General features: G+C 51.1%; 1 protein-coding gene across 1 annotated transcript in view; it reads right to left on the bottom strand.

Moving 5' to 3' along the window:
• The window catches only part of Efcab8 (EF-hand calcium binding domain 8), a 63,516-nt gene that overhangs the window by 28,040 nt on the left and 10,647 nt on the right, over positions 1-24,829 (bottom strand). The window contains exons 6-17 of the mRNA XM_052181718.1: positions 23,192-23,297; positions 20,454-20,538; positions 19,523-19,647; positions 16,902-16,975; positions 13,994-14,124; positions 10,834-10,901; positions 10,377-10,528; positions 9,720-9,854; positions 7,828-7,938; positions 5,928-6,155; positions 4,300-4,370; positions 15-219 (exon numbers count right to left, since the gene is read on the bottom strand). Coding sequence (XP_052037678.1) covers positions 15-219; positions 4,300-4,370; positions 5,928-6,155; positions 7,828-7,938; positions 9,720-9,854; positions 10,377-10,528; positions 10,834-10,901; positions 13,994-14,124; positions 16,902-16,975; positions 19,523-19,647; positions 20,454-20,538; positions 23,192-23,297 — 1,491 coding nt within the window. The remainder of the gene's footprint in view (positions 1-14; positions 220-4,299; positions 4,371-5,927; positions 6,156-7,827; positions 7,939-9,719; positions 9,855-10,376; positions 10,529-10,833; positions 10,902-13,993; positions 14,125-16,901; positions 16,976-19,522; positions 19,648-20,453; positions 20,539-23,191; positions 23,298-24,829) is intronic.

Here is a 24,829-nt window from a genome sequence, read left to right as displayed (position 1 = left end):
CCCTATGCCTGTACCTTCTTTGGCTGTAAAGGCAAGGGACTCTTGGAGGCATTGAAACTCAAGATAGGCTTCGACGTGCTGACGTTCCAGAAGACAATGTCCCCGTTGTAGGAAGAGGTCCCGAGGAACTGGTTCTGATACTTGTCCATGCTCAGGATGTCCTCTGTGTGGAAGCTCTGCCAGTGGTAGCAGGAAAGGGCCTGTGTGGTCTTCTGGAACCTGTGCACATGGCCGGAGGCAGAAGGGCCAAGAGCTCATAGGCTGCAGTGCTCTTTGGAGGAAACCACTGTCTTTAGGATTCAGAGGCTAACTCAGAGCAGCACTATCTCGGGGGTCAGGGGGAGAAGAAATTGTTTAAAGATCCCCCCTCACTGACATCCTAAGAATCCACTATGAACCAAACATAAAGGCTCTGCTCTTAAGGTTTACAAAAAATGAGTCTGATATCCCCTGACTAAAGGTTCAGTTTTAAACAATGGGAAAGGATAGCTGTGAGCAGGCCTCCCGCAATAGAAGGGACCTTGTATATGTTGGTCCCTCGTCCTGGAATGAGGATCCCATCCCAAGTGCCTACCCCTCCTGCTCCCCCTCAGCTCATATCTCACCCTGGGCTCCCTGACTAAGCTGTTCTAACCATACCCTAATCCTAACTAAGGTTTCTGCTCCTCACAGGAAGCCCCTGCTCTTTCCCCACAGCTGTCAATATACTCTACAAATCAAATTATCCTATTATTTAACAGAATCTGAGTGTACCCAAAATTCCCCTGTCAGAACCTAATCCTCCTGTGGAGCCTTGGAGGGGGTGGGGAGACATCTGGTTCATGAAGACGGAAGCCTCCTGAACTGAATGATAGAGAGACCTTAAAGAGGTCCCTCACCACCCCACCCCCAACACAGAGACTGCAGCACAATGATAGTTCTGTATAAATGAGTAAAGGGTCCTCACAAGACCTCACCTGCTTTGGCCTAGGATCCTTCAGCCTCTATGAGTGCAAGAAACAAGCTTTCACTGTCTCTGTGTCACCCACTCCGTGGTTTTATGCTATAGCAGCCCAAGTGACTAAGACAGAAACTACAAAGAGGAATGAGGTGCTCTTGTAACAGAGACCTAAAAATGTGTGTGAAGCCAGCTTTGAACCCACGCACTGGATAAACTGGGCACGGTGCTGAGGGCTGTAATCCCATCACCAGGGAGGTGAAAGCAAGAAGATCAAACTCCAAAGTCATCTGCACAGGGAGTTCAAGACTAGCTTGGCTATAGGAGACAGAGGGAGAAGGGGAGGGGGAAGGAAGAGAAGGGAAGGGAAAGGAAGAGAGGAAGAGAGGGGAAGGGGAGAGAAAAAGAGAGAGAGAGAGAGAGAGAGAGAGAGAGAGAGAGAGAGAGAGAGAGAGAGAGAGAGAGAGAGAGAGAGAGAATGTATTCCTCCTCCAGTGCTGGAGATGGAACCCAGGCTAAGCATACACTCTACCATGAGTTACCCTCCTACCCCATCTTTCTATGACCTACGTGATCCTAAGTTTCTGGTAACAATATGGATGGCAATGACCATTCTGATATCTCAGGTACAAATGAGGAGCCTGCTGCAGGAAACCAGAAGCAGAGCTCTCCTTGGTACAAAGCGACAGAGAACTTGGCTGGGTTGTGTTTGCATCCTAGAGCTTTCTGGAAAGTAGAGCTTGCAAGCCATGAGACCAGGTATTTGTTTGGTCGAGGGAAATAATGTTAAAACAAAATTGTTGAGCAAAGGGGAAGACAGTCTGGGATTGCCACACCATGGTAGAGCATTAGCCCAGCACATATCAGCCTGGACTTCATCCCATAGCACCAAAAAGGGATGGGGGTGGAATGTGAGGCTTGAGACCTTCTCCTCTCAGCCTTAAGGGCATGGTCCAGAATATTTGATGAGAATACCGTGGGTCAGCCACTTCACAGAAGCTGGGTCCGATGCCCTAAGACCAGTGGTTCTCAACCTGTAGGTCACAACCCCTTTGGCAAATCTCTATCACCAAAAATATTTACACTATGATTCATAACAGTAGTAAAATTACAGTTATGAAGTGGCAACAAAAGTAAGTTTATGGTTGGGGGGTCACCGCAGCATGAGGAACTGTGTTAAAGGGTCGCAGCATTGGGAAGGTTGAGAGCCACTGCCTAAGACAATGTAAGAACGACTCTAAGAGCAATTCAGGCATTTGAACTGACCTTCCTGCTGCCAAAGGGTCTCAGAGATGAGGCCGCCATACAAGTCAGACCTCAGCACCCCTGCCCTCAGCACCACACTTCAGAGTCTCTCATCCCACCTGCAGTAGCATGTTCTTTGGCCAGGTCATGCATAGCTCCTGAAGGTGATAGTATGACCCAAGCTACACCTGCAGAGATAGGAAATCTTGGCTGCTTCCATCATCTAGATTCTAGTGGGCATAGTCATGGGCTCAGGACTACAGCCCCAGACAGCCACAGGATCCATGCAGGGAATAGAACTATCACTGGGGTGTCACCTGGACCTAGGGCCACCATGAGGGCACAGCCTCCCAAAGCCAGGAAGCAGGTTGTCTGGAGGCTTACATGTCCAGCTCCTACAAAACAGAATTCTCAAGAGCCTTATAGGCAGAGCACCAACAAATAGGATTGTTTTGGAGTCATAAGATGACTCAATGGATAAAAAGGCACTTGCTGCCAATCATGATGTCCTGTGTTCAATCCCTGAAACCCACATGGTAGAAATAATAAACTGACTCCCACAACTCTCCTCTGACCTCTGCATATATGCCATGACACACATACTAGAAAGATAGATAGATAGATAGATAGATAGATAGATAGATAGGGTGGGACTGGAAGATGGATGCATGGATGCATGGATAGATGCATGGGTACATGAATGGGTGCATGGATGGGATGCATGCATAGATATATGGATGCATGGGTACATGCATACATGGAGGGATGCGTGAGTGCATGGATGGGGTGCATGTGTGCATGGCTGCATGTATAGATGCATACATGGAGGGATGCATGGTGCATGGATGGGTGCATGGGTGCATGGATAGATGCATGTGTACATGAATGGATGCATGGGTGCATGGACGGTATGCATGCATAGATATATGGATGCATGGGTGCATGCATACATGGAGGGATGCATGAGTGCATGGATGGGGTGCATGTGTGCATGGCTGCATGTATAGATGCATACATGGAGGGATGCATGGTGCATGGATGGGTGCATGGATGCATGGATGAATGCATGGGTGGCTGCATGGGCAGACGCATAGGTGGGTAGGTAGGTGAGCGGATAGATGATATATCTAAACTTCATTTCAATGAGTTTTAGACTCATTTGGGATCTGCCGTTACTTTCTTCCCTCCTATCTCCACTCATCTGCCCTGTACCCAGCTCACTGTTGGATTCTAGAACTACATAACTAGTCTATGTCACATGATTACAGCCCAGAGAGAATCTGCCTCAGGATAGACAGTCCACTAGGCCTCATCGACATCTGACTTAACTACTTAGATGAGTCTTTGGACTTAGATACTTCAGTCGATACTAACCAAATGTTACCCTCAGTACCACCTCCTCCCCCTCCACTAGTTGCTGGCCTCATCCCTCCCTCCCTCTTGTTCCTGTTTCTTGGGGGAAGTGTCAGCTCAGAGATGATTATGGAGCTCAGTCCTTCCCGGGGGCCAACACTGAACAGAGCCTGAGGCCTGAGGGAATGCATCTTGCACGTGAGGACGTTACTTTTGGGGAGCCAGAGGTAGAACACTCTAGACTGAATTTTCTTATTCTCTCCAATTCATGTATTAAAACCTAACTCCCAGTGTGAGTGTATTAGGAGGTCAAGCCTTTGGAAGGTGCCGAGGCCACATGGATGGAGCCCTCTTCAGTGGGATTATAGCCCTCAATCCTTCTGTCAGGTAAATTTATAGGAAAGGAAGAGCTTTGGGAAATGGGAAGCAGACTTCACCAGAAGCCAAACTTGCTTGTTAGACTTGAGTTTAGACTACCCAGCCTCCAGGACAGTAAGAAATAGATCCCTGTGCCCATCTTGTTATAAGAGACTGTTCTATTCTCCTCAGAATGAGAAGCTGCACGCAGATGGAGGCCGTCACTCTTGCCACAGCCATTAGCAGCAGAAAGCACCTCACCACAAGCTAAGCGAACAGATGGGTGGAAGCTGGGGGTGGGGGTGGTGGTTGGCAGCTCCACGGTAGCGGGTGTCCTGGCAGCTACTGCAGCTGCTGGGAAAGCTCAGACACCCGGCAGCGGAGCCTCCCACTCCCCTACTGCTCACGTGAAATTGGTGATCCTCTTACTCCACCCGGTCATGTAGAACACTTTGTTCATGTGGACGATTCCACTAATCTGTTGGAGATGAAGAAAACAGAGTTCTGGACTCCTAGAGTGCACACCTTTGAGCCCACGGATCTCCTACGTGAACCCACCAGATCATCAAAACTCGACGAAGCTGAGAATTCCCACAGTCGATGCCACTGTCCGGCTTTCAGGGTTTCTGCTAAAAATCTAACTGCAAGAGGCTAGAGACCATCTCACCTGATCTATCTGAAAGAGGCAGATAATGCGGCTGCCCAGGTCCATCTTACAGAAAAGACAGCACACATACACCAATGGCAGCCAGAGGTCAACCTTCAGTGTAGATTTTCAGTTACCATCCACTTTATTTGGGGCAAAGGGCTCTCGCTGGGAACTGGAACTCACCAATTAGGCTAGTCTGGCTGGACAGCAAACCTCAGGGGTCTGTCCCCACCTCCCCGGCATTGGGATTAGAAGCCTCCACCCTCAGCTTTTTATATGGACGCTGGGGAATCAAACTCTTCTACCAGCTGAGTTCTCCCTGGCACGCTCACCTCTGGCAGAATTCTTGACCAAATACTCTTTCTGCACAGGTTAAAGGAAGGGGACTCAAGTCCCTAAGTGACACTTCTGGCTCTGCGCTATGCTAGATCCCTAACAAATATGTTCTGCCTCAGGTCGTCCAAATGTCCAGAAATTAGATCAACCTGAACTATAGAAGGATTTCTGGTGATGAGATACAAGGCAGAATTCCTTGGGAACTTGGGAAAACATTACTTATCTTCCAAAAGGACTCATTTGCCTTCCCTCTGGCAGGAGGGACATGTGGCTACCTGAGGCGCCCACCAGCCTTGCAGCATCCACAGTGGCCTCCAGGCTCCCTCCGCAGCACAAGTGCATGTTACACATCTCAAAGTCCTAGCCCTTCTCATCTCCCTCAGGATACAACATACACACTTGTTCTCTTTATAATGGCCCACTCCACTTTCTGTTCTCTCTCCGTGTGACTCTGTCTGTCTCTGTCTGTCTCTGTCTCTCTGTCTCTTTGGCTCTGTCTCTCTCTCTCTGTCTCCTCCTCCTCCTCCTCCTCCTCATCATCATCATCATCATCATCATCATCATCTCCTGCCACCCGGTATCTCCACTCTTCTCTTCCCCTTCCCTAGCCCGGCCATGTCCAGGCTGCTGGCCACGTTCAGTTTATTTCCTTCTCTCTCTGCTCTGGACCCTTCCAGATGCCTCTGGCTTTTCTCCCTCTCTCATGCTACAGTAAAAACCTAAACCATACCATGAAGTAGTGATGTTGGCATTTTCTTTACTGTGCGCTCACATAAGATTTCAAATAGAAGTGAGCACAGGAACCTCCAAATCCAACACCCCCACTCTTAAAAACACAACCCAAAGCTCCAAGGTGCAGAAGAACGATATGCCCTTGTACATTTAAAATACAAGAGCAACTTACATCTGTGGAACCCTTGCTAGAGGCAGGTGGACTCAAGCAGGATTGAAGGCAGGCAGCCCGGCCATGCTGAGCAGCCTCTCAAACACACAGAAAACTGTGCAGCCCAGGGTCCCCAGGAGCCACCCCAGCTAACAGGCCCTCCTGACCTCCACTTTGTCCGGGTTGGGAAAGGTCATCAGGCACTCCCCAGTGTTGTAATTCCACATCTGCATTGTGCCATCACGCAGGCCTGTAAGCAGACACCTCTCCGACTGGTCCAGAGCCATGGTAGTCAGCTCGCTCTCCTGGATGCCGGACACCGGTAGCTCCATCTTCTTCTTGCCCGTGCTGATGTCCCACACGCTCACTATGCCCTGGAGGCAGCCGCTCACCACCTGCAGGCATAGCACATACAGGTGCCCTCCCTCTTTGCATGGCAGGAAGGACCTGCCATGTGGGGGCCTCTCCCCTCCACTTCCCCAACCTCACCCCAGCACCCTGTGCCTGAAAACAGACCCTCCCGGGCTCTGTGACACAAAACTGCAGCGACTGCTCTTTTTTAATGGAATCAATTTCATAAAACCCTCATGAACTCAAAAAATGGCACTGGAGAACTCAAGTTCCCGGGAGAGACACACCTATGTTAGAGAGTACACTACACAGGGCTGCTTAGAACTGCGTGACTGTGGACTGTAACATGCCTAGACCCAAATCATCCCAGGCTACCTTGGGTTCCCTCGACAGCCATTCACTGCCCACCTCTGTCTGACCTGGCACCCTTCCGACTCCGAGGAAGCATCTTTCGCCTGCCTTAGCTTAGCAGACCACCAGCTTTCATTGACAACCTAAGGCTGAGAAGGACATCAGACAGCATCTGAGGACACGGCAGAGTCCCCTGCTTTACTGCCACTCCTCTACCCGATGTTCCCGCCAATATATTTGTGGAAATGCCTTGGCCTATGGTTTGCTTTAATCCTGTGACTATAAACACCCGTGTAAACACTTCAACATCACAGCCTGTAATTAGGGGCAGCCTAAACCCATGTTCCCAGACTGCGGTTATTCACATCTGGTTTCGTATTCATATTCATCTTCTTCCTGGTGGGTGAGACTCATGGTTTGAATCAACACACTCGTCGCTCTCTCCAGAGAAAACACAGTGTGGTAGAGAAGATGCCAGAGCACCTGAAGTCAGGGCCAAAGTGGGAGAGAGAAAGCCAAGCAGACAGCAGACTCCTGACCCCTCCACAGAGAAGCACGGAGGACACAAGATGGCCGTGGCCTACTGCCTTCATCCCGCTCCAAGGCAGTTGCCCGTGAAGCTACGGTAGACCAACATTCCTGCTGAGAAGAGCTGGGTGTGCTTACAAAACAAACAAACAAACAAACAAACAACCTGCTTTGCAACCCCAGAGAGTCCTAAGGCAGCTGAACACAGGGACAATGATGCTAGGAACCAGAATAGGAGAGTCCTGGCCTCACACAGCTAAAGGCCGCTCCTGCCCCGACAGCCGCCCTGCCCCACAGCCCAGGCCAGACAAGATGTGCCACTGGGAGTGGACAGAGCCTGCAGTCCTTTCCGTCCACACTCCTCAGAGCATCTGTATGCCCAGCTGTCCTGCCCACACTGACCCATCTCCTCAGCCTAGGGCACAGGCTGCTGTGCCCTTCCCATAAGAAAGTCTGCAGCTCCCTCAAGGTGGTACTCTAGGGTAGGTCACAGGGTGGCAGCCTTAAGGAATACCCCACGCCAGTGTGTTTCCTTGCTAAGAGGACTGCCTACCCAGAGCTGATCTAACTGACAGCCCACAGTAGGCATGCTCACGGGGTCAACAATCCAGTGACCAGATCAGAAAGCTTAGTCAGATCCCATGCCAACCAGTCCACAGGACTTCTTCACGTCTAGATTCTGGTGTCGCCAGGACTACAAGAGCGCTGACCATTTCCAGAGTGCCACGTGAGCTAACTGCTACTCGAATGCCAACTCAGGCACATGGAGAGGTCTGGATCCTGATGCCGTCTGTCTCTGGTACTCCTCCCAGCTGAGGTCCAGCCCTGCCCACTCACCTGCTTAAAGATCTTGCTGTAGAGGACCGCACACAGGGGCGTGTTGTGAGTCGTCATCCTCCCTGTTTTCATGGGGCCCTGGGATTCCAAATACCCTCTGAGGATCCCAATCTGTGGCGTGAGGAGAGATTGGCGGATGAGCAGTCAGATGGGTTCTGCCCTCTAGGACTAAGTACTTGAGGAGAAGCCTGCAGAGACTATGATGTCAGGACATCCCAGATCCCCCAAGGTTCCTCAGCAACTCAAAATTCTGTTGCTTCTTCTATCTCACTCCAAAGTCTCTGTTTCCAGGCCTGGGATTCCCTCATGTTGCAATATCCTCGAAGCCCAAGCCCATGGTCCCCTCGGCTTCTGAGGTACATCTTTACTCTGGTGTTTCCTTTGTAATCAGCCTGACAGACATGAAGATAACTCTGAAGAGACCTTTGTGTCTTTCCATCTGGCTATGGGACTGTTGAAGCTATGGATTCCCGAGAAATGAGAATTTCCCCCGAGAAATAAGAATTTACCCCAGGATCTCATGCATGGAGAAGAAAGGATGCCAGGCAGCAGGGGTTTTGCCTCCTAGGAAAGGGATTCCACAGAGTTCTAACAACTCCTCAGACCATCTTACAGAATGAGCCTGGAGTCCAGACAATGAGAGGGCAATGGGTGGGTGTGACCACCCCTTTGGGGACTGTTTAGATATGAACACCCTTGGCCCTCTATTGAAACTTGGATCTCCCTGCAGGACCTCAAAAATGGCCCTGAGGGGTCTGCTGTCCTTTTTGTTCCTCTTCCCAATGTGACCACACCAAATAAATCTTCTTTCTTTGTTTTCCACTATTCATTTGGCTCTTTTCACTGGTTTGTTGAGGGCCTGACTCAGCACAGATTGTGACCCACTCAGGAAAGCCTTCCATGACCAGCCCAACCCCAACTCAGATGATAACTTCCTGTGCCCATGAACTCATAGACTCCAACATTGTCAAACACAGCCTTGCATTCCTACTGAGTTAACTTTGCCTTAGTAATACACTCTCACATCCCCACAAAGCTGAGGGTTAAATGATCTCACAGCCCCACCCAGAGAGCCTATACTAATGCCCAGGATGATTGGAAATGAACTTCAAAGGTTTGGTCATGGACTGGAGAGATGGCTCAGCGGTTAAGAGCATTGACTGCTCTTCTGAAGGTCCTGAGTTCAAATCCCAGCAACTACATAGTGGCTCACAACCATCTGTAATGAGATCTGAGCCCTTTTCTGGTGTATCTGAAGACAGCTACAGTGTACTTACATATAATAATAAATAAATCTTTAAAAAAAAATAAAAAGGTCTGGTTATTTTTTTAAAAAAATACTAATAGCAAGCCTGGCACTCAGCAGAAATGTTAACATCTACCCTTCTTTCAATAAACTCAGGGCAAAGGGGGAGAGCCAGCCGTGTGCACAGAAGGACACCTGTGAGCCTTGACAAAGTGGGCCAGCCAGCATGGGTACAAGGCCTCAGTGAAGCCTTCTAGACAGAAGCTCCTGCTGGGCTCCACCACTGGACTCCCACGTGGCACCAGGTTTCACCACAGCTCTAGAGCCAGCACTCCCCTCTCGCCGTCCTCAGAGTCAGGGCGGACTCACAGGCAGACAGGTCACAGCTCACAGATGTTCTTCCTGACAGGTTTCTCCCTGCCTTCCTGAAGTTCATGACTACAACTGATCAGGCCAAAGGATCATGGAGGGATGACGGGAGAGTCCAAGGGACGTGTGAGTGGGGACAGAAGAGGAGGGGTAGGGGTGGAGAAGAGGATGGGCTGGGGTCCAGTCCTCAAGGAGGCTCAAGTACCAGAGCCTCACAGGCTCCTAGACAGCCTCACAGCCCCTGCTAGCTCTGCCCTGCTCCTAAGATGACACTCACATTGTAGGTGCTACAGATGAGAGTGCTGCTTCTGTGGAAGTAGGCGCTGGTGATGGGGCAGTTGCCCAGGGGAAAGAGCTTCCCGCAGAAAGACTGGAGGCATACATAGTCCTGCAGATCCCACACGCGAATGTTCTGTAGGGGGATAGGCAAGAGGCAGAAGGGTCTGAAGAAGCAGCCAGCACCCTAGGCCCTGGGGATGCCCCTGTGTGCAAGGCCAACCATGTATAAAGTGTCTATCCTGCTGCCACAGTACTGCCCAAAGAGGCGAAACTAATGCCCTGGAGATCCAGGTCCTTCGTGATAGTCAGGGCAGCACTCTTTCCTCCACCTCCCTATGCACCTGTGTCCTACTTGCACCCCTAAGCTCAACAAGCTAAAGGCAAAGAGCAGGCAGCCCACATCCTGCCTCAGACCTTCCCCTGCTCCCCAACTCCAGGCCAGTTCTAGACTCCTCGAGCTGGGCCCTGCACCCACCAAGGCAGCTGGAGGCTCATGGGCACCTCCATGACTCTTCCAGGGCACCTCCCGGTGGGCCTATAGCAAAGTGTAAGCCCAGGGGCAGGACTCAATAGTGGCCAAGCTACAGCATCACTGCAGGGTGAGAGTCTCTTCCCAGGGAGCAGAGATAGAGGTATTGGGGACAGAGGGTGACACCTTGTCCCTGGAAATGCTGATCAGGATGCTGGCATTCCTGCTGTTCACAAGGAGGTGTGTCACCGACGTCTGATGTCCCTTCATCAGCCACACAGGCCTTTTTGAGACCAGGGGGTTCCACAGGCGGATGTGGGGGTCATAGCCACCAGTTGCTGGAGTCAAGAAATGAGTATCAGTTCCCAGGGCCTACACTGGGGCATTCTTCCAGGGACAGGCCTCAGACTCCAGCCAGAGTTGGGAGCTGGATGAAGGTCACTGCAATCTGTTACTGTCCCTCTCACCCTTTCCTGTCTCATCTCTGACAGGGCCTGGGTCACCCTACCTCCCTTGTAGATCAGCAGCAGAGGAAGTCGCCAGAGGCCAGGCCCTACAGAGCTTTGTCCTTGGCTCTGAAAATCCCTGGGCTGCTGCCACCTGCACCCCAACTCTGCTTCCAGGGAACACAGAGATTACGTACCCAGAAAGTTCCTATCTGGACAGTAGTCAAAGCAAAGAATTCCTTTTCTTAAATTCAGTGATGATAACCTAGGATAGAAAGATCAGGAAGGGAAGCTGCAGGCCTGGGAGCAGCAGCCTGGGCCCGGGAAGGGGAGGAGCTAAGAGCTTGGTGGGGAGGCAGTCACCATCTGAACTTGTGTTGTAGACCAAGCGGCCTTGAACTCCCCAGTCCTGAGATCAAAGGCGTGCACCACCGTGTCAGGCTCCCCAAACTGTTTCTTAAGCCCTCGCCTTGCTAGAGCACATCGAAGCATGTACTGCCCACCCACTGGCAAGCCAGGGATCTGGGCCGATGAGATGGCTTAGCAGGTAAAGGCACTTGCTGCCCAGCCTGATGACCTAGGTTCAACTCCTGGGACCCAGACCATGGTAGGAAAGAACTGAGTCCCACAGCTGTCCTCTGACCACCGTCACATTAGTACAGTGGTATAAGCCAGCATCCCTATAATCAATACATGATTTAAGAGAGAGAGAGAGAGAGAGAGAGAGAGAGAGAGAGAGAGAGAGAGGCCTCCCTCTGTGCATTTATGTGCAGAGGAATGTCCTAGAGCAACAGTCACCAGGAGAGGAGGGAAGGGATTATTTCAGAGCGACTCACTCTGCCAGCCCGGCTCCTTGTCAGAACCCAGAGTCACTGAGATTCCTACAGACCTTGTCTCCAGGAGCTGCACACAGGGGCAAAGAAACGGATAGAGATGGGAGAGAACCGTGGTCAACCATTAGGAAGGCTGCAGGGGAAGCAATGAATGCTGGGCAGAGAGAGGGAACCGAGGGAGCCTTTTGGGACAGCCTCTCTGAGGAGGGCGGTGGGAGACTGAAACCTGCAGGGTAATTAGAAATGCCTAAGTGGACCTCGGGGAGAGGTGAGGCTTCACAGCCTGGGAACAGCAAGTCCGACTGAGCAGCAAGAGCTAAGGGCTGGCAGAAGGCGGGGCCTGGACTATGAAGGATGCATTCAGGGCCCTGCCTGGAGGGGATCTGCAGATGGCTGTGACAGCAGCCAGAGGGGCCTAGTGAGCAGTGACAATGACTTCAGAAAGGGAGCGGTGGAGATAGATAATAAGAGAAAGGAAAGAAAGCGGGATGGGGCACTTCACACTCTCCACCCCAGTTCCTACAGCCCCAGGCCCTGGTCCCCTGCCAGCTCCACTTCTGGCTTCAACCACCTCATGAGCTCAGGTAAGACCGGCCAATAGTGCCACCTGCTGGCATGATGTGGTACTGCACAGAGAGAGGAAGGGAGAGGGAGGGGGAGGGAAAAAGGAAGAGGGGAGGGGAAGCAGGGAGAAAGAAAGAAAGAAAGAAAGAAAGAAAGAAAGAAAGAAAGAAAGAAAGAAAGAAAGAAAGAAAGAAAGAAAGAAAGAAAGAAAGAAAGAAAGAAAGAAAGAAAGAAAGAAAGAAAGAAAGAAAAGAAAAGAAAAGAAAAGAAAAGAAAAGAAAAGAAAAGAAAAGAAAAGAAAAGAAAAGAAAAGAAAAGAAAAGAAAAGAAAAGAAAAGAAAAGAAAAGAAAAGAAAAGAAAAGAAAAGAAAAGAAAAGAAAAGAAAAGAAAAGAAAAGAAAAGAAAAGAAAAGAAAGAACACAGCCAGCAGAGGGCAGCAGAGGACCTGGGGCAGGAATGTGCCTAAACTCTGGACCTGTATATCTAGAGCAGGAAGATGAGACAGACAGGTAAGAAGGAGAAGATATCAGAACCAGCCTTCAGAGACCACAATGAGGTGACCCTCTGGCTTCTTCCTGCCGTTAAATGCAATAAAATTAAAAATTCTAGCTAGGCAGTGGCGGTGCATGCTTTTAATACCATCACACTGAAGGCAGAGGCAGGCGGATCTCTTGGTTCATGGCCAACCAAGGCTACACAGAGAAATCCTGCCCCCCCCAAAAAAAGGAATCTAGAATGAAGAAATTATGTTGGGATTGTCTCAAAGGATAAATGTACACGCTTGTGAAGTTTTCGGCATCATGGCTTGCTGTAGAGAGAGAAGACGGGCCTCGTGCCAGCCTACCTAACTCATTCTGAGGTTGATCGTTTCTGTCGTTCGTTTTCACTGTGTGGTTCAACATACGCCGCACAGAACATTATCCACTCAAGGAATCCCTGGGACAAATGCAGCAGGCACTGGCCTTTCATGGGTGAGACACCTGAGGGCCCCAGAGTGAAGCCACTCTCTCACTACTCCAATCAGAAATGTTGAGTGGCATGGGCCTGTAATCCTAGCCCTTGCATGGTAGAGGCAGGAGGATCAGATGTTCGAGACCAGCTCAGGTTACTTGAGATCCTGTCTCCATGTCCCCTGAGAGAGAGACAGAGAGAGACAGAGAAAGACAGAGAGAGACAGGGAGAGAGAGAGAAAAAGGACAAGTCATACCTTTTGTCTACCTACTTAATAAATGCTGGAAATGCTGGGGTTGACTTGGTTTTCGTCATTTGTTTTTGTTTGTTTGTTTGTTTGTTTTGTTTTCTTTTTATTAAATGGGTGGATAAGACAGACCTACTGGAGCTGGTCAGGTGGCTCAGTGGGGAGAGTCCTTGCCACACAAGCCTGAGGATCTGAATTTGAATTCCTAGAAGCCATGGAAAGTTGGGCATTGTAGTGCACACCTGTAATCCAGTCTTTCCACAGCAAGCTATGATGCCAAAACAGAAGGGCCTTCAGGGGCTCACAGACCATCCAGTCTCTGGATTCAGTGAGAAACAACAAAGAGGCCTTTTCTCAAACAGTGGGTAGGGGGTGAGGACTAACAACCAAGGCTGTCCTCTCGCCTCCGTATGTGAACTAAGGCATGCATTACACACACACACACACACACACACAGAGAGACAGACAGACAGACAGACAGACAGACAGAGACAAAGACAGGCCTGTTACCCTTTTGCCTCTGGTATAAATTCCAGAATCATGATTAAACAGAAAGCAGAGCTAGGTCCCACTTCTAATGTCGGCCTAGAAACACAGGCTGCTTCCTGGGTCCCAGCCTAAGCCTCAGGACAGCGCAGTGCTGATGAGACACTAACCCAGAGGCGGGTCTTCTCTCAGCAGGGCTAGCTGCGTGTGGAGAGGGAAGCAGCTCTGTCTAAGGCTTGCCCGAGCTCTGCCTCCCTCTGCCAGGTGCGCCTTACTTGGGTTTCTCAGGTTCTTTGACTGGCAGTATTATCAGCACCAGAGAGGACTTCTCGACAGCCGAACACGAGACGACTACATTCAGCTGTGGGATGTACTTGACCTGCTGACACCAGTTGGGGTGGAGACCCTGGGAGAGAAAATGGCTGTTATCAGGAGACCTCCTGGGGACAGTCACGTTCCATATTCTACCCCTGGGACATGGCCAGGGCCAGATAGGACTGGAGATCACAAAGTCTATGGCTCTTGTCTTAATGACCACAGCTTGGGCAAAGTGATGTGGCCCAAAGTCCTAGGCAGGTCTCATGGCCAAGGTGTCTGGCCCATCCCTGGCTCAGAAACTGCTTTAAAACATCAAGTCTCCCATCATCTGGATCCCGGGTTTTTTAAGAGTCTCTTAGAAGGTGCAGAGACTGGCTGGTCAGGATGATATCATTCTTCCAAGCAGGAAGAAGGAGTGAGGTGCCTGGGTCCCAGGCTGTCTTCTACTAGCTACCTCCACTACAGGAGCCTGCGTGTCTGGGTCCATTCCCACACTCTGCGTTTGTCAAGAGGGGCAGAATGCACACTCCGCCAGGACTGTGGGAACGGAGATGGCACTCGGATGGCAGAGAAGGCCGGTGGGCCCAGGCTCCCGCTGCCCTCTGTGCAGTCAAGATGTTGTCAACTTGACACAAACCCTGGGAAGAGCATGCCTCGGTTGAAGAATTGCCTACATCACACTGGCCTGTGGCATCATTTTCTTGATTAATGATTGATGTGAGAGGGTCCAGCTCACTGTGGGTGGTGCCAGCCCTGAATCGTGGCCCTGAGCTGTGTTAGAACACAGGCTGAGCAAGTCATGGAGAGCAAACCAGTCAGTAGCACGCGTCCGTGGTCCTGCCTCAGCTCCTGCTTGAGTCCCTGCCCTGACCTCCCTCAACGATGGACGGTGACGGAGTCGTGTAAGTCAAATTGATTTTGCTCAGTGTTTTATCTCAGCCACAGAGAACAAACTGATGCATCCGCACTCTGGCCCGGCGAGCACCTGTGCTGAGCCTTCCAGTCTGGACATTTCCCCCCAGACTGGAAATGAGACTCCAGGCTGGGACAAGAAACGGGGACAGCAAACAACAGGGATGGGGCAGACAAATAAGATTATCAAATGTTCAGTCAGCACTTTACACATGCAAGCCACCAGGTTGGGTCTTATGTCACTATTTCCTCTAATGTCTGTCACAATAAGGATACCTAAGACCAGGCACTTAATGAGGCCTGGGATTCTTAGTAACTCCAAGGGCAAAGGTCATCCAAATGAAATAACCAAGGATAAAAAGAGGAGGAAGGGAGCTGGAGAGATGGCTCAGCAGTTAAGAGCACTGGCTGATCTTCTGAAGGTCCTGAGTTCAAATCCCAGTCAACCACATGGTGGCTCACAATCATAATGAGATCTGACACCCTCTTCTGGTGTGTCTGAAGTCAGCCACAGTGTACTTACATATAATAAATAAAATAAATCTAGAAAGAAAGAAAGGAAGGAAGGAAGAAAGGAAGGAAGGAAGGAAGGAAGGAAGGAAGGAAGGAAGGAAGGAAGGAAGGAAAGAAAGAAAGAAAGAAAGAAAGAAAGAAAGAAAGAAAGAAAGAAAGAAAGAAAGAAAGAAAGAAAGAAAGAAAGAAAGAAAAGAGGAGGAAGGTGGCTTGGGGGTGCACACAGCAACCCCGGCACTTGAGAGATGGAGGTAGAATGCAGGTGTTCACAGTCTGGAAACATGAACCCCCAGTCTCAAACAGAAAAAAGAGAGTGGGGGAGGGGGAGTACTGCAAATATCACTTCCTGTGAAGTTTCGTGCCCGTTCTCCAAGTGTGTCATTTGTTCCTCAAATGCGCCAAGAGTCACTGGGCCCTGGGTGCTGTTCAGGAGCTGGAGACAGAACAGGAAGCACAAGTCACCAGGCCCCCTGTCCTGGAGGATGTGTCACTGTGGTGAGGATGGCAAGACAAGGACAATGGGTAGATACTTCAAAGATGGGACTGATAACCTCTTCTGGGGACAGGGCTAACAGCAGAGGCAGCAGCAGGGCATTAGGACCTGAGGTAAGGGGGCAAAAGGTGAGCCAAGCAGAAGACCTCTGCAACCCAAAGAAGCGGCATGTGCTAAGGCCCTGTGGTAGGAGGGGGCTTGGGGAATTCATGGGAAAGCAAGGGAGCCTGTCTCAGCCACAAATGAGAAGAAAGCAAATAGAGGGCAGAAGAAGATGAGGGTGTGGCTCAGTCGGCAGAGTGCTTGCCTAGCATGCACAAAGCCTCAGCCGGGTTCAATCCCCAGCACAAATGTGGTGACATGTGCCTGTAACACCAGTACTTGGAAGATGGGTGCAAGATGATCAGAAACTCATCAACTATGTCATCCTTGGATACATGGCAAGTTCAAGGACAGCCTTGAATACATGAGACTCCGGACTCCAGGGAGGAGGGACGGGAACGGACAACGGAGCAAGCCAGAGCCTTGATCAGTTGTGTTTGATGCTCAAGTTAAAGACTTGGGATGGTTTCAAGTACGACTAGAAGCCTCTGGGGTGGCATAACTATATTCTAAGGCAGATTTGCTCTGCTTGCTGAATTAGCTAGCACTGCATGGACAGAAGAGAGTGGGGAAGACAAATAAAATAGCAAGGCAGCAGCTGTCCAGATAAAGGTTACATTCTCTGCCTGGGGGAAGCCAAGAAGGCAGTGACATTCAGAGCTAGCCTGGGACACATACACCTTTGTCCTAGAGATATGTGGACAGGATGCAATCACTTCCTGCACTCTGTTCTTGAAGACCAAGACACCCAGGGCTGAGGCTGGCCTAGAGGGCAGATCCATTTGGGGCATTTATTTTTGACTAAGTATGTGGATAATTACAGGCTAAGGGAAGACACAACATACCTTCATTCGGAAGCTTCTATACAAAGGAGCCTTCTCATTTAAGAGCTTCCTCAAGGAAACAGTGATCCAGTGATCTGACAGGGAAATGACCAGAATGCTCATTAGCAGCCTCTCCTCTGCCAGCTTAGATGGCATCTTCACTGACGGACATCTTCCATTCCCGGAACACCAGCCAACCAGCCTCTTCTGGGAGCCCCATGTAACTTCACGAGCTCGCCAGTGCCTCCACCTGTCCCCTGCTACCCAGCCTTTCCCTGCAAGTCCACAGCGCAACAGTGACCAGGGTCTACACACTCTCGGCTGCTGCCATCTGAACAAGTTGGATCCCCAGGAGTGAGTTCCAGAGAACGAACACAGACTTCAGGCTGTATTCACTCTGAGAGTGATCCGCTGAGGGGCTTGCCACCGTGTCTGGGAATACATGGCCTTCTTGGCCAGAAAGCAAAAGTCCCGAGAAGTACAGAGTGCACACATGTATCATGAGCAAGTCATACATGCCGTGCACCCCACCCACCCACCGACTGCCCTGCCCTTGTGAAAGCACCCAGTCAGCAGCTGATGGGCCCCGGGAAGAGCAAGCTGATAGAGATGGATGAGTCCAAGGGACGTTTGTTGGGTCAGCAGCTGTTCAAGGAAGTAGGTCAGAAATGCTGAGGTCAGAAATGCTGGTCAGTTTGGCTTAAGGTCTGAAAGCAACTCAGGGATCACAGAGAAGAAACACTGGAGGGCGTGGGTGTGGGGCATCTGTGTAAAGGCTGAGCTTGCTACACAAGGAGGATCCAACCTGAATCCTCAGAGCCTATGAAAAGCACACTTGTTCCCAGAGCTGGAGGGGTGGAGACGGGAGGGCTCCTGGAACTTGGTGAACCCACCTGGGATCCTACTAAGAGATCCTGTCTCAAAATACAAGATGGACAGTCCCTGGGGAACGACACCTGTGGTTAGGCTCTGGTCTCTATACACATTTGCACACACATGCATAAGCATCCAGAGAACACATACACACATACACACACACACACACACATACACACACGAACATGATTACACACAAAAAAGTTGTGGGCCAGAGAAGATGCTGCTTGTGGTTGCTAACATGGAAGCTGCAGCCAAACAATGGAGCTACAGCCTCTCTCTCCCACTAAACTAGGAGGTCCTGGGAGGCACTTTATGTACCCAACACTTATTCGACACGCCCTATAGCAGAGTCAAAAATTAGGTGTAGCTGTCCCTGCACGCATTTGAGTTAAGTGACTGATGGCCAGAAAGGTTAAGCAACTGTCTTCAGGTCACACAGAGGTAGTCCACACTTCTTAGCTCTGTTCACCCCCTCACCATGGCTTCACATTTTTTCCCCAGCCTTCAATTAGTAGGTGGCCTGGAAGGGGTCCCACCCAACACCCCAGCCTAATTCTCCGTCTCGGTTCATTCACCACTCATCAAGAGACCACCACAACCCCTAAGCTAGTTCCCAGGGTGGCACAAACATGACAGGGACATGGCAGCCACCAGGAACTGATGGGTCAAGGACGAAGTGCTAACTGGAAGTGTACCTCAGTGCTACAAAGCTTGTCTGACATATGGAAGGCTCCAGAATCAATATCCAGTGCATGCATGCACGCATACAAACACACACACACACACACAAAAAAAAAAAAAACTAGGGCACTAGTATTTACCTCTTCCCTTCCTTAATACTGAATATCAAGAAACAAGCTTAACAGGGTCCTTGCCAAGGTCTGGGGACCCTTGGAGACCTCTTTAGTCCTAACAAAGGCTGCTCTGGAATGGAAGGGAGCAGGGGTCTGGGCTCCTAGGGTAACTAGAGTCCTAACACCACACCTAAGGTTCCATCCTAGATGTGATACAGTCTCCAAGGCAGCCCCCAGGCCCGTGACCTCCGTTGACCTTGCACCCTTTGGTTATGAAGCTCTGAACACTTCCTCAGTCAATTTAGGGACCATCCCAGCAAGTGATGACACTGGAGACTCTGAACACACGGGTTAGCTTCAGATCTCAGTTGCCACTCCCCAGCCTCAGGGTGTGTGCAAGTAGCTTCAGCTCCCTAAGCCTGTTAATGGGCAGTAACCAGTCACCATTCCTCGTGGGTGGAGGCGACCGCACGGATCAAGAGCTCGGCAGACAACTGCTTATTCACAAAGCTGCAGAGCTGGGTGGTCCCCTGGCTCCACCACACCCACCGTGGTCTTCCCAGCCTACTTTCACCCATTCAAAGATAGCTCAAAATCAGGTAGAGCAGAATTGCTCTCAGAGCTATCAGGTAGGGCTACCTACTATCCTGGGCCTCAGAGAACAGGAGGCACGTCCCAAGGTCCCAGCCTAGCACTTCATTTTTCCAGAGATGAGAAAGTCACACAGCCTTCAATCCTCAACTGCAAAAGCTCTCACCTCAAAAGACTGTCCACCAGCTCAGACCCTCTGGCATTCTCCTGCCTCCACCACACTATTCCCCCAGCCCCAGGAGGCAGGACGCCCTCTGAACTCCAAGGAACCTCCTCTCCAGAGATTCAGAGAGGAGGCAAGAATGCCTCAGAGACCGTGGCCGACTTAGTGCCCACATCTACCCACTCCCTGGAGCCCTGCCCATGCCTTTTAGCTACCCCATTTGGAGGTCCGGGGGAGGATCTGTGGGTTGAACAGTCCACCAGCCACGTTGTCAGAGATGAAGATGACAGCATTGCCCTTGGTGTCCCCATAGCAGAACACGGCTTTGTGATAGTCGGTCCTGGGGAGAGGTAAGGACAGAGAATGCATATTAAAGGAGAGAGGAGACTGATCTCTGCAGAAGAAGGCTGTTCTTTCATCAGAACAACCAACAGCAGCCTCCCCAAGAGAGTGGAGACTGCGCCAAGGCCCTGGGTACATGGGGTTTTATGGGGAAGAAAAAGGAGCTTTGGGGTAGGAAGAGTTTTGTCAGCAGAACTATACTCTCATAAAGAAGGTCCTCATCACACTGGCATCCTGGCCAGGAGTCTCCCGGGAGGGCCTAGTGACACCTTGGCCCCTAGCCACTGACCCCCTGCTCCTAACTGCCCACTGATAGTATCAGTGTATCAGATCTTCCTGCATGGAGTTTTCAGGCTGCTTGAGGCTTTTAGGCTATTGACTCTTCACTTCTGTGGACCCTTCTGCCAAGGTCCTGTCACCTTAGGGACAAGGGCGGTTCTAATAGACTTCCAGCTTTGGTCTGGGTCTCAACCCCAGTGGCCAAGCACACCCTAATCATCACTGAACCAAAATTCAGGTTCCGTTTCAACCATTTTTACTTTCTAGAGACCTCAGTGCAGCAGAGTGAGCCTCTGCTAACACTTGAGAAATGGGGTAAGAAAAGAGGCGGGGGCGGGAGGTGAGTAAGATGACTCTAAGAGTAGAGTGACCGCAAGTAGTCACTTGCACTGTAGGGAGAGAGTCATCGAGGGACAATACAGGGACAATATGGCGATGAGCTCAGAACCAGCTCTCCTGGTGCCTCTCTGGGGTCAGTGATGTGGCAGCTGCCATGATGCTGTACCCATCTCCTGCGAGACTTACCAATAGTCCATGACCATGGCACAGCTATCCAGATCAATAAAGGTGAAGGCCCGGATACATTTGTAGCCACTGATATCAAAGAACTCTGGGAAAGAGAAGAGAGGGACATACGGAGCTGAGAGCCACGATCCAGGCTCGGGAGGTATCTGGAGGTGGCAGCGACCTCCCAGAACTCCCTGCCATCTCTCTGGCTCTGTAGCCCACCCCACCCCAGCCCCCACAGCCATAAAGGTAAAGGCAGCAGCTGCTAACCAAGCCAGATCCCACTGCAAAGTGTCCTCTGATCCCCGCTGCAGCCAGAACGAAACTCCAATGCAAACCTCAGCCTGTAAAGTCCTACAAGGTCAGACCCTCCACAGCCCATGCCTGGTCTGCAGGCCCTGCCCAGCCACCAGGCTCTAGGCACACCAGATTGTTACCACTGTAGATGCATCAAATCTTACACTTCTGGGTCCTGCACAGCCCACCTTGAATACCCCCAGAACCCTTCCAGACCACCTCCGCGGCCCCCTTCTTAGAAAGGCCTCTCCCACTTCAGCTAGGCCCGCTGGCATTCTCCCACCTGGCTGTTTGCCTGTCAATCTCCCTCACCACCTTTATCTTTACCTCAAGTTTATTTCTCTTATTTGAATCTGGGAGCTGCCCGGCCCGGCCTGAGAGCTGTGTGAGGGGCACGGAGCATGTGTGGGGGGCACCTGTGGAATCTTCAGCATCTAACACAGTGCCCAGGGCTCTACCTTGCTGAGTGACCATGGCTGTGATACACAAATAAAGGAACAAGGGCTGAGCCCTGTTTATGTGGGTAGCAGACAACTTCTGGTCCTTATGGTCTCCGCTAGTCCGACCGTGTGTGTGTGTGTGTGTGTGTGTGTGTGTGTGTGTGTGTGTGTCCTTTTAGGTATTCAGAGTAAATAAAAACCGGATACATCTTCATATCACTCAATGTGCCTTATCAGGGCTAGAGGTAGGAAGCCCCTTCCCTCAAGCAGATCAGAGACCAGGTAAGCTCATGACAGGCAGGTTCATAGGAAGAACTGATTAGAGTGGCTTTGTGCAGGCTCTCCGCATCTCTCACTGTCTGGTACCAGCCTACCAGGCTTGGATCTTCTGAAAACATTATTTTCATCCTGCCCAAAACCTTCCATGGGGTCGTGACACATAGCTGCTCCTGGTAACGCCCCCTGCCACACCCACACATACACCTTGGAAGTCTGGATCCTTCTGGCAGGCCTGGCCTCAGTTCAGTAAGTCAAATGAGCAGCCTCCCATGTTTGAATGACAGGCCCTCAAGCGTCTGCTTCCTAGAGGACCCAGCCGCTCAAGAAGGGATATGGGACACAGAACAGGGCTGACTGGGCTGAGCTACACAGGACAAGGCCCATGCTGGTACCTTTCACAGTGCCCCTAGCCTTGACCAAATGCCCTGAGCAGACCACATCTGTTCAGTCCGCAGAACTTGAGGGCACGAAGTCATGGGGCCAGGTGCTTGGGGTTGAGGGTAAAGGGAGGGGCCCCCAGGAATCATGGGTAGCGGCAAACTCTGTTTAAGCCTTTGCCTGTGACTGGCTGCTTCTGGATGTGTCACAGTTCGTCCTCTTGACTAAAGAACCTATTGTATGCCAAACAGTTTCACACAGCCAACCAGTGACCCACACTCACCCTAGAGATACAGAGCATCGGCCCGTGTTCCCTCTGGATACACTAAGGCCCTCGAAGGTAAAGAGCTGCTCAAAGTCACAGCCCTACCCAGTGGCAGGACCAGGGTTGAAACCTGGGCACTGGCTGTCTCAGCTACTCTCCATCCTTCTATTTAGCTCTGCACCATGGGCTGTGGGTACACACGTGAATGCCCTCTCCATGATGACCTGGAACATGTGACCAATTGGACCCTGTATCCGCCTACCCACTGCCACTAAGCCTCTGGGGTGGCACCAGGCACGGAGATATGGATGTGAGTGACTCAGATGCAGTCCCCACTGTCCAAGCTGCAGTCTAGAGGAGAAGGCAGACATCGAACACTCATGCTGACAAAGATCACACTCTGAAGGGGCGTGGCAGGGAGAGAACCTTATCTTGAGTGATTTTTTTTTAAAGAGACGCCCGACTTGGTAGTCATGGAAAGCTCTCTGGAGGAAGTAACACTTGCGATGATTCAAAGGAAAAGTGGAAGCTCTGGGGTGGGAGGTAGGGCAGAGCATTCAAACTGACTGCCCATCAGGGGAGGCAAGAGAAGGCCGCAGGAACCTTAGCACAACAGGAGGAAGGGTCTGGTCCAGAGAAAACAATGGACAGCAGGGGCCAGACCTTCCTTGGGCCACACTGAGGATCTTCCAGCCTGTGCTTTTTGGGGTGAGGGGTGTAAAGGTTTTCTGCAGGTTCAAAAGTCCATTTGTAACTATAGGGACCTTCAGAGGAAATGTGCTAAGCAAGAAGAGGCTTCAGGGTTATGCCGGGGACAGCTGAAGGTGGCCTGGGCTGGAGGCAGCACGGAGCAAGGGGTAGAATCAATCTCGAGAGACGTGCATGGGCTGTGGTTTAAAATTTGAACCGTTCAGTACCCGTAGTCAGCAGCCACTGACTTACCTGCCTACAAAAGCAGGCACCAACCCAAGCGACCGGCCCCCAGTGCCTCAAGTCCCAGAGGACTCCCATGTGTGTTCACTGTTGCTCGGCCAACAGGTCTGAAGCGCTCACTAGAAGCCAAGGGCAGGCCCGGAGAGCCCCGGGGACTCACTCACCTATCTTCAGCTCAGTGGAGGCGACTGCGATGAGGTTCATGTTGTGCAGATATGCCACATCGATAACCCACATCTGCTGGTGGCCGTACTGCTTGGTCTGGGTAAGCTGGCAGGAGAACAGAGAGGCTCAGGCCGTGGAAGGCTGACAGCAGAGTGCACAGGGGGCAGGGATCTTTTCTGCCACATAGGACCCTGAAGCGAGCACAGTCCCGGCATGGAACCTTATCTCAGTACTAAAAACAGGGCCTTGGCTAAACTCCTCCCAGCTGTTCCCACCTCTGTAAAATGGTTCTAACTTTCATGATCCCAGTGTCTTTTTTTTTAAGATTTATTTATTTATTATATGTAAGTACACTGTAGCTATCGTCAGACACACCAGAAGAGGGCATCCAATCTCATTACAGATGGTTGTGAGCCACCATGTGGTTGCTGGGATTTATACTCAGGACCTCTGGAAGATCAGTCAGTGCTCCTTAACTGCTGAGCCCCATCCCAGTGTCTTAAGGCCAAGTCCTCCTCCAAAGCCTCTCATTTGCATGACAGTGAGCGTTCCCCAGTGGGTATTCACCAATGGACCTGGGAGCCCCACCCTTCCCGATATCTAACCCCAAACCAGCTCCTCCAGGAAGAACCTCCAGAACTCTCAAGACTTCCCAGGGAGGCTTCCTCTGTCTCGGCAGCCTCCTTAGGGGCACAGACGTAACCACAGAGCAGCCACTGCCAAGGGATTGGGCTAATAACACCTCCTTCCATACACATGGGGAGAAAAGGAAGACAGGGTATGCCACAGGAACACTACACACACACACACACACAGAGAGAGACAGAGACAGAGACAGAGACAGAGACAGCAACACACACACACACATACACAGAGAGAGAGAGAGAGGGAGAGAGACAGACAGACAGACAGACAGAGACAAAGACAGAGACAGAGAGAACAGTAATGAAACCTCCACAAACCTTAGTCCCATCCAGGTCTCTCCTCCCACAAGGACCAGCCCCCTGCCAAGTGAAAAGCACCTCGTGGCTACTCAGGTGTGAAACCCTTCCCAGTCCTGACGCTGCTCTGCATAAACCTTGCTGGGGTCGCCCCCCTCCAGAAAGCAGGGCTTTCCTTATTTGCTGCAGGATCCTCTGCTAGCCTGACAGCATCACATGCATAGCAGATTTGCCTGAATGTGCCATTCCTTACTACACTAGGCCTTGAGCTGACAGCCGAAAGCCCACGATGATGTTGGCCTGGGTTCCTCTGCACTCACTGAATGCTTCGACCTACTCAAACTTGGTCCACGGCCCATACCACTGTTAAGTGCAGCACAGCCTCGGGAGGGGCTGCTACTCCAGGACTCCCTGGGCAGATGAGGAATTAGAGATGTCTCAGCCAGCATCCCATGGCTGGTGGGTGGTACAGCTAGGATTCTAACCCCAACCCAAATACCATGACTTCCTGTCTGGTCCAGACAAAGATTTCGATCAGCAGGACTGAGGGACAGTGTGAGCATGCCTAAGGCTGGGCCCTGATACCAAGGCAGGAGGACAATGCTCACTGATATGGGGACACTTAGATGAACTGTTTTAGGGGTGCCTAGTGGGCATTCAGGCTGGACTGTGCTTAGCAGATGACAAGTGTGAGGC

This window comes from Apodemus sylvaticus, chromosome 5 (genome assembly GCF_947179515.1).
Source record: "Apodemus sylvaticus chromosome 5, mApoSyl1.1, whole genome shotgun sequence".
In the NCBI taxonomy this organism is placed as follows: domain Eukaryota; kingdom Metazoa; phylum Chordata; class Mammalia; order Rodentia; family Muridae; genus Apodemus; species Apodemus sylvaticus.
This window is presented reverse-complemented; position numbering and strand designations above follow the sequence as displayed.